Source organism: Enhydra lutris, unplaced genomic scaffold (assembly GCF_002288905.1).
Source record: "Enhydra lutris kenyoni isolate GAN:26980312 unplaced genomic scaffold, ASM228890v2 scaffoldscaffold7, whole genome shotgun sequence".
Taxonomy (NCBI): Eukaryota; Metazoa; Chordata; class Mammalia; order Carnivora; family Mustelidae; genus Enhydra; species Enhydra lutris.
Window position 1 is genome coordinate 46373104 of NW_019154091.1, and position 13597 is coordinate 46386700.

At 36.2% G+C, this 13597-nt stretch overlaps 1 protein-coding gene across 1 annotated transcript in view; it reads left to right on the forward strand.

Moving 5' to 3' along the window:
- Window positions 1-13597, forward strand: part of LOC111142110 (phosphodiesterase 3A) — a 320975-nt gene that overhangs the window by 297886 nt on the left and 9492 nt on the right. Inside the window, 5 exon segments of the mRNA XM_022495077.1 lie at window positions 3173-3284; window positions 8897-9010; window positions 9151-9350; window positions 11011-11214; window positions 11892-12047. Of these exon segments, the coding sequence (XP_022350785.1) occupies window positions 3173-3284; window positions 8897-9010; window positions 9151-9350; window positions 11011-11214; window positions 11892-12047 (786 nt within the window).

Here is a 13597-nt window from a genome sequence, read left to right on the forward strand (position 1 = left end):
ATGTTGGTAAAAATACTCCTGTTTTAAAATCATACTCTAAAATATTCTGTCTTCTGAATTTTTCCATTCATCTGTCATATGTTTAAGAGAATAGTAAGAAACTTAGGTCATTTGCAATCCTAATAACATTGTTTTTCAAATAATAGTGGTAGGATTTGAAGTAGTTTAGAGTACAAAATCTGAAGCCAAAGGCTTGGCTTGAATTCTGGTTTTGATAATGTTTGCTGTGTGATCTTGGACAAGTCACTGAAGTTACAAGTATAGTTAAATCCATTAGGTATTTATAAACAAGAATTCAAATATAGATCAAAGCAGTAGTAAAGAGGAAATAACCCCCCCCCAAATAGCTTAAAATAGTACAGAAACCATAAACTTCACTTTCTGTTGTCCCCCGCCTTTTTTTGAGAGAGAGAGCAAATAGGGAAAGTTGTGGAGGAGAGGGAGAGGGAAAGAGAGAGGAGAACCTTAAGCTGGCTCCATGCCTGGCATGAGCCCAATGTTGGGCTCGGTCTCACAATCCTGAGATCATGACCTGAGCCAAAATCAAGAGTCAGACGCTAAAAAAAAAAAAAAAAAAAAAAAAAAGAGTCAGATGCTTAACCAGCTGACTCACCCAGGTGCCCCTGTTGCATTTTTAAAGAGAGGATATGGGAATGGTATGTTAGACACAAAGAGGGTGAAACTTGCCATTCAGAATGGAGAAAAGCATACAGAAGTCGATGTACATAGTATATAATCTGTTCCCAACCTAGCAACTCTGGTGATCCTTTTAAAACATAAGTCAAATAAGGGTATCTGGGTGGTACAGTAGGAAAGCGTCTGACTTCGGCTCAGGTCATGACCCTAGGGCCTAGTGATGGAGCCCTGCATTGGGCTCCATGCTCAGCTGGGCGTCTGCTTCTCCCTCTTCCTCTGCCCCTCCCTCCACTTAGGCTCACTTTCTCTCTGTCTTTCAAATAAATAAATAAAATCCTAAAAAGAAAAAAAAAGTAAGATAAAGTTACTTCCCTTTTCCCGTCTCTTCAGCAGCTTCCTACCTACTTAGAGTAAAAGTCTTACAATGATCAATTTGGCTGTCAGATCCCAAGATTGCACCCTGCCCCATCCCACTGTGTTATTGCAGACTTAAATTCTACTCCTGTCCTCATTCATTCCATTTTAGCTACACTGGTCTTCTTGCTATTTCTTGAGTGTAGCAGACATACCTCAGGGCCTTTGCATAGGCCTTTTTCTCTATGTGGAAAACCTCTTTTCTCAGATAGCCATGTACCTCAGTCTACATCTCCTTCAGTTCTTTGCTCAGATATCACCTGGATATGCCTACTCTATCCACAAAACTTAAAAATAAAGCAAATTCTATAGCTTCCCTATATTCCCAGTCTCTAGCCTGTTCCCCTTTTTCTTTTTCTATAATACTTACTACTCCTTTTATAGTATATACCTTACTTATTACATCTGTTATGTACTGCCCTCCCCTGCTAGACTCTAAGCTCCCTGAAGGAAGAGATCTTTGTTTTGTTCCCCTGTATATATGACTCATACACAGAGCAGTGTCTGGAACATGGTAGGCACTCAGAAGATGTATACTGAATGAGTAACTCTCCTTTGTAGTTATGTCAGCCTAAATAGGTATAATGAGGCAAACTCAAACTTGTAAAAAGATGAGTTTATTCAGGAATAGCAGAACTGCAGTTTAGGATGTACAAACTATAGCAAACTACAGTGAATCTCTTGCGGGTTTGGGCTTGGCTATAATTATGGGCAGGGAATGTAAAGAGGGGATAGTTCAGTTAGAGTCTGTTAAAGTCAAAAGCAAATGGAGACCAGGTTTGAAATTCCCTGAGCAGACAAAACCAGAAACAAAGCTCAAGTCCGCTTAGTTTGGGAGACCAGCCCAATCTGGATGGTTCCTTGTTCATGCCTCTGGAAACCATGTAAATACAACTTCCCAAGGTTGATATGAGGCAACTCCTCTTCAACCCCCTATCATTTAAGAAAATTCCAATGTTATCACTTCTCTAAAAATCAGTCATTTATAGGAAATCAGTCTCTTGGTCTTTGAGCTTTATTTTTCTGAGGACACATGGGTGAGATTATTTTGTTTTATGTCCTCTGATTTCATTTTAGATAGAAATTCCATTATAGTTCTCTATATAGGTGTATATATGTCTACATGCATATATAGATATACGTGATAAACACTGAGTACATAATTAAAGGAATATCACTGAATTTAAATAGATTTAAAGTCAGTAACCAAAGATAGGAATTTAGCTATGAAATGGCAGATCAAAGATGGAGAGGAAATATTTCAAGACAACTTTAAGAAGAGATGCAGATAATAAAAATGATGACTAATTCTTAAAGTTTCCTGAGGTATAGCCAACACTGTGTCTTTGTGACATGGAGTAAGCTACTTGATATGGTGCTATACTGTGTTCTGACATGTGTATAAGCATTTCTCTCCCTAGTACCTTCTTCTGTGCCTTTATCAGTTTTTTCTCCATCATTTGCACATCAAATATGCCAATCATAGGTGTAGGTGTTCACTGGATTTGGGTCACCAGAGCTGTGAATGCAATTGGACGAGAATGTATACTTGGAGGAGAAAGAGAAGACAAGCTAGGAAAAAAATAAATTAGATGTTATTATTTATACTGCATTAGAATAAATCACTTTTCTCTATATAGTTAGTCAAAGTAACCGTTTTTCTCTCTCTCATAATTCTTTCCCTTTACCCTTCATTCACTAAGGTACAACTCTGAATCCTTTATCTTTTTTTTTTTTTCTTTAATAAGAAGTGGACCAAATTAAGGCTTTTTCCTCATTTATTAGTACTTGTAGTATGCACTATACAAGGAGGAGCTAAGAAGGATTCTCTAGCAGTTAATAGCACACAGTGGAGTGCCTTGATATGTTTCTGTAGTGTATACTGTTGTTTGGGTTGGTTGTTTTCTTGGTTGCATGTCCACACCTTTAAAAGCAGATTAAATACCCCTTGAGGTCAGGGGCTACAGGGGCTAGACACACAGAGTTCTTCAATACTTACTTGACTTACTGTTCCCTGTAAATTCTCTGTTGGCCAGGAATTACTTGTTTTAATTTTTTGTTCCTTTTGTGTCTGGTACATACCCAGGGATGTTTTTATAAAGCTTTGTCTTTCTCTTTATAGGTATCATACAGACTTTTTGAAGACATGGGCCTCTTTGAAGCTTTCAAAATTCCAGTTAGGGAATTTATGAATTATTTTCATGCTTTGGAGATTGGATACAGGGAAATTCCTTGTAAGTATAAGTTATATGTGAAATAACACTTTTTGAGTCTGCCAAATTTGCTCTGGGTAATGGGATATTGAACCACTGGCGGATAGCAGAGAACTATACATGGTCAACACTGGAGTGACCTCAACCAGGAGATTACAGCCTGTTTCAGAGTTCTTGGTCCCTTCGCCTCTCAGCTGTCAAAGACCGTGGGTCTTACTTCACCTCTACATGCCTCATTTCTTAATCTGTAAAATGGGGATCATAATATCTTTGAGGATTGTAATAGCTTTGTAGGATTGTTATGAGGATAACATGAGGTTATAATTCTAAAGGAGTGATAATAGTGCCTTCACAGTAAGCCAGTTTAAGTCTGTGGTCCATAAATAATTAAATGTTAAATTTATTGCTCATTGTATAATACACTCCTTTTATTGGATGAGTTCAACCTTTCTTCTGGCATCTGGAGACTTAATTCATGAACGCTTGAAGTTTTTTCAGTATAAGAAAGACCTGGCTGGGGGTGGAGGGATGGGAGGGTGATGGTCTAATGAACAGAATAGAAAAAAAGAGACACCTCAAAGGGGTTTGTGAAGAAATTATTAGAAGCATTTTAAAAGTCAGATAAATGTGAAGACCAAAGGAAGAGACACAAGCAAGTGTTCAAATTAGTGAACTTAAAAGATTGTGAAGGTAATTTTGTCATTTCTAATACAAAATTGGAACAGAGAGGAGAAGTTAAATTTTCAGTAGGGAGCGTTTCTGGTATCACCTGAACATGTGATTAGAATCATGCTACAGAATATATGGAACTGAAGAAAATGTCCAAAAATCCAGTCAGGGAAGTTGTGAAAATGTGCAGAAATCATGTGGTACTTTTAGAAAATAAATGCATAGCAAGAGAAGTAGTCAGACATACATTGGTTGAAGCATACCTTAGAAATGCGTCGTTCGAATCATGCTTTAACTTGTAAGTTTTAAATTTGCTTTTATACACCTTAGACTTCAAAACCCCATGTCTTTTTCTAATAGTAAACAGCTGATGTTAAATAAAAATTCTATGGAGACACATAAAGTAGAGGTATTTCCAGAAAGGGATAGTATATTAAACTAATGATCCATTATTAACATACTGTTTTTCAACATGTGCTACATTGGAATGAAAATACACAGCTGATGGCATGTGGTAGGAGAAGATAATGAAGAATTGGATCTACAAATGAAATTTGTTGGAGAATATGGGACCAGAATGCAGACAAGACCAGACAGTGGTGTAGACAAGAGAGAAACTTAAGAGCGCTGGGTCCCTTGGGAAAGTCTGGGCAGTAGGGCCATGGAAATAGAGAGAGACAGAGACAAAAAAGGGGCAGTTTGAAAGAATCTCAAGATAAGCCTTGCTTTCTTAATACCATTTTCCCAGGGCACACCCTGGTTGGATGCCAGTGATTGATGTGTTACTGAGTTTTCAACAGCTAGTCATTAGACTAAATTTACAAATTGTTATATTTCCAAATGTATTTTAGTGACATAATCAGCTATAGCCAAGTCCATTAAGTACCAGTTGATGTAACTACTAACTTTTCTCTAGGCAGTATGTCATAAAATCTTAGGGAAAGTTGACCAGTATTTAAGTGTAAAAAGAAGTTTCCAGATTCTAAATTTTATTACTTATGTTTATATTTTCTCATTTTACAACTGAATAGATGTTTCTTTTTTCTGAAATAGTGACTTCTTCATTTCATATGAAAAGAATTTAACAAATTATTTTTTATTTTTTATTTTTTATTTTTATTATAATAAACTTGTTTGTTCTATTTGGAACCCTAGACATTTTTTGTAAAGGGAATTCATTTACAGAAGTTTTAGCTTGACTGGTGATCCCTTTTATTTTATTTTTAAAGATTTTATTTATTTATTTGACAGAAAGAGATCACAAGTAGGCAGAGAGGCAGGCAGAGAGAGGAGGAAGCAGGCCTCCCACTAAGCAGAGAGCCCGATGTGGGGCTTGATCCCAGGTCCCTGGGATCATGACCTGAGCCGAAGGCAGAGGCTTTAACCCACTGAGCCACCCAGGTGCCCCTGGTGATCCCTTTTAAATAGTAATTCCTTGCATGTGGTAGTATTGTAAATTTAGACTAATATAGGTATTTATTAAAAGCATTGTTTATCATTAATTTTAATTATCATACACAAATATTTCTTATATGTCTCCTTACTTTAATATCTACTGCTAGAGGACAATAGTTCTAATAGCTCTATCTAAATAAACAACCCATACCTAAATGAAAATCCCAAAAGTACCTAAAATGGGATTAGATTAACTTTAATATGACAATGACCTAAAATATTAGAAACTAAATTTTATTATACTTCTAAGCACACTTTTAACAGTTTTTAAGAGATGAAGATTTTTAAATTTGTACCCAGAGCCCTTACTAAAATTTGAGGAATCTAGATTTAAAAATGGACACAGGTAGGTAGATATTTCATGGGGTAGCAGTGGACGAGGTATAAATATAGGCAATTCACTGATAGAACTATGATGCTGAATATATATTTGTTCAGTAAAGGTTAGGATAAATTAAAGTATAGTTGATACTCAGTTGCACAGAGAAATAAATAATGTTCATTATTGTTCACAGTCCCTTTCAGTTGGGCTTACTGGCAAGTAAAGAAGAGAAATTGTCAGATCCTATCCATTCGTGAATTCGAAGTTAGTTTTGAGGGTGCTTTTTCCATTTTCAGAGACCTTCATCTCTGAAGTATATTCTTCCTAACACCTCTCATTCTTGTTTTTGAAGCTGAAGAAGTGGGTAGAATGGCGGCAATGAGAATAATCTTGGTCAGTCTGTGTGTAGTTCAGTTCAGTTAAGCTGTGTGTCACGTACCCACCAGTGTGAAAGCTAGATACTGAGGGGGCGTGGGACAAGCTGGAAAGGCACAAGTATGACAGTATTTGCTATAATCCAAAGGGAAAAAATATTTAAATTGTCACTTCTCTTCTTTAACACTTTCCTAAGGAAGCATAGAAGGAATTTTCAATTGAAAGTCTATAGGTCTAAAAATCTATACATTTTACATATAACTCCCACCCTCCAAGCCAGCTCACTTCAATTCTGTGCTTGAGGGATAGGAAGAAAGTTGAGAAAACAAGTGTATCAAGACAGAGGAGGGGGCTGGGCAGGCTATGGGAATGAGACAGGGCATGAATGAGTGGTGATAATTACTTGCACACAGTAATTTTCCCAGCTTGCTGCAAAGGAGGAGGAAAGACCTCAACTAAAGCTCTCTCCCAACCTATCCCCTCATGGTGGCAGTGGGGGCATTTTCTTCCTCTAGCAGGTCATCTCTGCCTTCTCCCTCCCCCAGGGGTTTAGCATATCTTTTATTTTAGCTCTTCAATTCTTAACAAATCCAGCATTGATCTTGGAAGAAAACCAGTGATCTGTGCTAACTTACTGTCTTGTTCCAAAAACAATCATGTTTTTTTTTTTTTTTTAAGATTTTATTTATTTATTTGAGAGAGAGAGAGAGAGCAGTCACATGCTTGAGCATGAAAGGGAGAGAGCGGCAGAGGGGAGAGGGAGAAGCAGGCTTCCTGCTGAGCAGAGAGCCCTGCACAGAGCTGGACCCCAGGACCCCTGGGATCATGACCTGAGCCCAAGGCAGATGGTTAACCAAGTGAGTCACCCAGGTGACCCAGCAGTCATGCATTTTACGTGAATTATATTTATATTAGTTGCAAGCTTACTCTGTGTCAGGAATTTAAAAATATGTTTTCTTCTGTAATTCTCACAAATGTACTGTGAAATAAGGCACTAGTATTTAATATGCCTTTATTTTTAAGATTACAAGATGAGTTGTGAGCAGCTCACTTGAGCTCACACGGGTCATAGATCTTAGAACAGAGACAAATTCAGATCTGTCCTAAATCCAGACACTTAGCATGACGAGTTTAGTAATGGCACAGGTATGGATCTAAAATGTTTGGTTTTGGATGACTTGAGATAGTCTATACACAGAGATGCAGACTCCAATTTCAATGAAATTGTTCTTTGGACGACTAGGTAATATCAGTATTCTCCTCTGGCAATGACAGAGGGCATGGTGTTTGCCATTTCCTCCTTTGGAGCCTTGGATGTCTGTTATAAACACATCCTCTCAAGTCCTTACAAGGCCCCTCTGCTGAAATGCTGGGGGTTTACATAAAATTTAGCTATATGTCATCACTTAAAGATTGACTCTTAAGAGTTCCTGGAAATGTAAGGAAATAAGCACCATCTACCTACATTCCCCCTGTATGCCATCAATGCCAAAAATGTTATTTTTTTTCTGGGGCACGTGGGTGGCTCAGTTAAGTGTCTGCCTTCTCAGGTCGTGATCCTGGGGTCCTGGGATCAAGTCCTGCCCCAGGTTCCCTGCTCAGCAAGAAGTCTGCTTTTCCCTCTCCCACTGCCCCTTCACCAACTTGGGCTCCTGAGAGGGCTGTCTTTCTCTCTCCTTCTCAAATAAATAAAATCTTTAAAAGAAAAAGAAGGGAAAGAAAAAAAAAAAAAAAGAAAAGAAAATGTTCATTTTTTTTCTTTCTTCCCTGACCAGGGACCAGATGTTTTCCCCAATTCCCATTATCATTCTTACTGTTCTCTTTTCTCTTTTATCTGTTGAGTATTATTCAGAGATGTGATCTACTATATTGGATGAGACTGTATTATGGTTGGTCATTAGAAATAGAGTATGTAAAGTTAGCATACTTAGTAATGTATAGCAATCAATGAAATATTCTGAAGGGCCAGTAAACAAGAGAAGAACTTGGAAGAATTGCACCAGAAAAAGGTGAGCTGAGAGCACACCATGCCTTTGGTCTTGGTTTAGCAGATGCTGAACTGCATATATAGAATATACCCCCTTACCATGGTAATGACCTCTAACTAGAGGATTTGGTTTTCTCGTAGATTTTGCTCTTCTAAATGACTCAACTCCCTACATTAATGTACAAAAAAGTTTTTATTTTTCTCTTCAGGTATTTCCTAGAGCTGTGTTCCCAAATTAGAATTTTTAGATCAGAGAATATCATTGATTGTGGTTTTCAGTTTTGCTTTGTGAATTTAACCTATATTCAAAGATATATTGTTAATTTTTACCAGTGTTTTAAGTTTGATGCAAAAGAATCCTGCTTTGTTTTATTCACAGATTATATTTGTATGCTATTTAGCAGAGATGAATATTAGGTGGTACATACCATTGGTCTGACCTAATTGAAGTATGTCATGTGTCTTTCTGGTCTTCTGCATAATCTTATATAGGAGCATGGAAATAAATATGAGGGTAAACATTGCAGTGATTGCACTTAGTGAGCTTTCTATAGATGTTCGGTTTCTTCCGGACACAGATTTTTCCACTTCAGACATCTGCATGCATAATCAATGTAATGTGTGCTTCCCGCCCCCATCCTCGTTGCTATGGCTATTATGGAGTCTTGGAAGAGTAATTGAAGAGTATTTGTCCTAGAACATTTGGCTGCCTTTCACTGGGGTATTCAAATGTTAAAACTAAACTGTTTATCCAGTAGGTGGCACTCTTAGTCCTTGGACCTCAAAGTTCACCAATGAATGACTGTTCCTTTGCACTGGTTACAGATCATAACAGAATCCATGCCACTGATGTGTTACATGCTGTGTGGTACCTTACTACCCAGCCAATTCCAGGCCACTCCACTGTAATTAATGATCCTGGGTCAGCAAGTGATTCAGGTGCGTATTAAGTGCATCTGTGCTCCCTTGTTGGGGGTGGGGAGTGGAGAGAAGCTTTTCTTTAATAAAGGAAGTCAAGACAGATAGTACCAGTTTAATACTTTTTAAAATTTTCTATTACTTTCATTTTCTCTTCTCAGATTCTGACAGTGGATTTACACATGGACATATGGGATATGTCTTCTCAAAAATGTATAATGTGCCTGATGATAAATACGGATGTCTGTCTGGGAATATCCCTGCCTTAGAGTTAATGGCATTGTATGTGGCCGCAGCCATGCATGATTATGATCACCCAGGAAGGACAAACGCTTTCCTGGTTGCAACTAGTGCTCCTCAGGTAAATCTTTCCATTTTGATGTGAAGAAATAATTTGCTTGAGAGATTTTTCCAAAGGTAATTAATTTTATAAGTTTGACTTATAATAGGGAACAGATGAATATGAGTCCAACTATATTTAGCCCTAGGATAGAATTTATGGAGACCAAGCTAATTTTGAAAAGATATCATATTTGTTCCAAGATATTAATGGCAGGCTTGTAACTTTATTACCCATGGAAATCCCATCTCAGTTTTCTTCTAAAGAAGAAAAACTAGTTAAATCCATATTAATGAACCTTCTCAACAAAGAAAATCCAACCTATACAAAAGTCCCTTTTTGAAAAGATTGGAGAACCAGATCTTTCTTGGACTTTTAATCATGTTAGTCGTCTTTGTATATAAAACCCATTCCTTTGAAATACATTTATTATTACAACCGTGATACTTACGACATTTGGTTAGTAGGATTTAAACATCAACTTATTTCATTCGTTTGAGGGAATTTTTTTTTTACCTAAACATAGTATTCCAAAAACAATAACTTTAAAGAAGTCCATTTTCATATATACTTAAATTTAGGTCAAAAATTAATCACTGAGTATCTCAGCATCTCCATCTATGTAATTAAACCCAGTAAGTTTCTCTTTGATTTAATTAGCTGTGTCTCTGTTACTAAGTATTCTGAGATCATGTTTTTCTTTCTAGAGGATCTAGAAGCCAATCTAGTCTCATACTTATTTTTTTTCTTATTTGCTTTTTGTCTTTACCAAATTCCCATCCATTTCCACCTGTCTTATAGACTAGACTAGAATTTTCCTCTAATCTAAATACAATAAAAGTATCCTGAATTTTTTCCCCAACTACCTACTTTAACTTATTTCAGCATGTCCTTCATACTCCAGAATTATTTTTCCTAAAGGTGGGCAAATCCTTTTGCCAGCACCGTTTAGCATTCGTATTTTCCTTCACATGTATGCATTTTTACTTAGTACATTGAAATTTTCATGTGCTTTGTTTTTCCTTTTTATTTTATGCCTTCTTTTTTCCTGTATTTTCTGTCTACCACACTAGTGTTCAAGCAGTGTTTAGGTAACTTCTTTTGTAGTGTCCCTCAGCATTATTAGAGAATTCCTGCAAATAGATATTTATTGTACACCTTTAGTTCCTAGTTGGAGGGTGATATCTTCTATGGCTGTTTGTGGGATGAGAATTTTTAAATTATGAGCGTCTCAGAGAGTCCATTCCTATTTATTAGTTATACATGCTTAAAGAAAGGTAATTCTTATTCTAGATGCAGAAATTAACTGAGTCACCTCAGAGGGATTTTAATATATTTGGATTTTTTTAATAGTTAAATTTCTGTGCAAACAAATCTGATAAAAGCTAACTCTAAGCCCCTCATTTGCAAGAATTTGGAATAAAGTTTCAAGAAAATGAAATTCACCTTACAAAGAAAGGAAATTTTAACCAAGAAAAGTAATCAACAGCCAATGTAATTACGTTATGGAATTCTTAATAACCAACAGTCACAAGATTACATTTCTATGTCCTGTGAAAAAAGAGGATCCTGAAAGCTTTGCCTATTCTTATGTATTTTTATGATTTGGGGTTTTTTTGTTTTTTGTTTTTTGTTTTTAATTTAAAAGTTGAGCCATTCAGTCTTCGCCCTCTTTGCCTAGGCGGTGCTCTATAACGATCGTTCCGTTTTGGAGAATCATCACGCAGCTGCTGCATGGAATCTTTTCATGTCCCGGCCAGAGTACAACTTCTTAGTTAACCTTGACCATGTGGAATTTAAGCATTTTCGTTTTCTTGTCATTGAAGCAATTCTGGCCACTGACCTGAAGAAACACTTTGATTTTGTAGCCAAATTTAATGCCAAGGTAACTAGATTTGTACCAGTCTTCATTTTATGACCATATTGAAAGATGTCATGGAATCAAAGTATGGAGCAAAACTTACTGCTCTCACCTCTTACATGTCAACTGTGAAAATGAAATGCAATAAAATGTTTAACCAGAAGCAGATATACGGGGATTGGTCCCAATCTAGAAATCTGAGACGTTGAGGTGCTACCTATATATTATACTTTATGCTGCAAAGAAGTAAAATTCTCTCTGTCATTGGGTTTTTTGTTTGATTTTATTTGCTCTCATCTCTATGGTGTACTAACACAAATTGTCTGGAAGTAGAAAAGGTCAAAACCCTGAAACAAAATTTCATACATCAAACATAAATACCCAAATGTTAACTTAAGAAAATTTCTTATCATTTGTAGCTGTATTTATTTACTAGTCATTGGTAATAAATGCTAATTTTAAATAGCATTTATTTTCAGTTCCATAATTAATAATTACTTTATGCACCATTTAAAATTTTATTTTTCTGATGAGCTGTTTTACTATTATGTAAGCCAGTAGCATTTTAAATAGCTAAGAAGTTCCTCCTTTCTTGGTATTCTGATCTCTACATGTTAATATAATAAATATTGCATTGTTTATTCTGTCCAACTTTTGATTTCATTGAGGCAAACCACATTTTACCTTTGCCCCTCAAACAGGTGAATGATGATGTTGGAATAGATTGGACCAATGAAAATGATCGCCTCCTGGTTTGCCAAATGTGTATAAAGTTGGCTGATATCAATGGGCCAGCTAAATGCAAAGAGCTCCATCTTCAGTGGACGGAGGGTATTGTCAATGAATTTTATGAACAGGTAACCAACTGTTTATCTTAATTTATAGTAGGCTGCTCATGAATTCACAAAAGCTTGCAAAAGCTGTAAAAGTGTTATCAGTCTCTTTTATATTCATACTAACATCAGAAAACTAAAAACTCTAAGATAAAGTTATTTGCAGGTATTGCAGGGAGTGGAGGTGAGGGCAGAAGAAGATGTTGAAATAATGAAATGACCTACTGAGACATTAGGAAGATCATTGACATAATTGTTTCTTTTTTAAAAATAAATTTATTACAATTGAAGCTCATTTACATTTATATGAATAAATGTACATCAGATTAAGTTCATTGACTTTTAATATTCAATAACAGCAGTGTCTGAAAAATCTTTATAAATAGGCATTTTATTTGAGATGATAATGTGAGAGTATACACACTACCGAAGAATCTTCCACAGAAACACTGATCAGATTATATATGAAACTTTGAGTACTGTGATCTGTTCTCTTAAGAGGATTCCGGAGGTGGTGGAGCATGGGTAAAGGACAGGAATCAGTAGCATAAATTGACATGATGAGGGTTGCTGGAGGGGTGTTGTGTGGGGGGATGGGCTAAATGGGTGATGGGCATTAAGGAGGGCACTTGGTGTAATGAGCACTGGGTGTTATATGCAACTGATGAATCATGAAATTCTCCCCCTAAAACTAATAATACAGTGTATGTTAACTAAATTGTATTTAAATAAAAAAAAAATTTTTTTTAAAAAGTGAAGATCATTTCCCTGTGTGGCAGGGAAAATGGAGGTGTTACAGTAACTGTCTTCAGATACTTTAAAGACTGACATACAAATTTAGGATTAAGTGTATCATATGTTGCAGAGATAAAAGTAAATATCACTTAGCACAGGATTTGATTTATAAGAAACATTAGATTTCTTTCTGCTTCCCTAAAAAGGGTATAAATATAACTAGTCTATAGAAGTTATAGAAGGATTGATTTCAAGACAATGTGAGAAAGAAATATGTATTATAAAGGCATCCAGAAATAAGATGAGGTGCCTTTTTAAATAATAAATTGACTATCACTGGATGTACTTGAAGAGGGATTAGAAAGAACTTTTGTGGGTTTTATAGACAAGACTCATACATAGGTTAAAAGGTTTGTACTTTCTAGAAAATAATATATTGCCTTTTCTAGAAATGATATTAATTCATAATCAATCCCAAGTACTGAAATACCAAAAAAAAGAGGGGGGGGGGCGCCTGGATGGCTTAGTCGGTTAAGTGTCTGCTTTTGGCTCAGGTCATGATCCCAGGGTCTTGGGATTCAGTCCATGTTGGGCTCCCTGCTCAGTGGGGAGCCCACTTCTCCCTCTCCCTCTGCGCCTCCTCCCATTGGTTTTTTTTTCTCTCTCTCTCTCTCTAATAAATAAATAAAAATCTTAAAATAAAAAATAAAATTTAAAAAATGCAAAAAAAATAAAGGAAAAGGATAACCCAGTTATAATAATTCTACCTCATAGACATAACCATTGTTGGTATTTCAGTATATTTCCTTTGTTAATTTTGCTAGGTGACTACTGGTTTA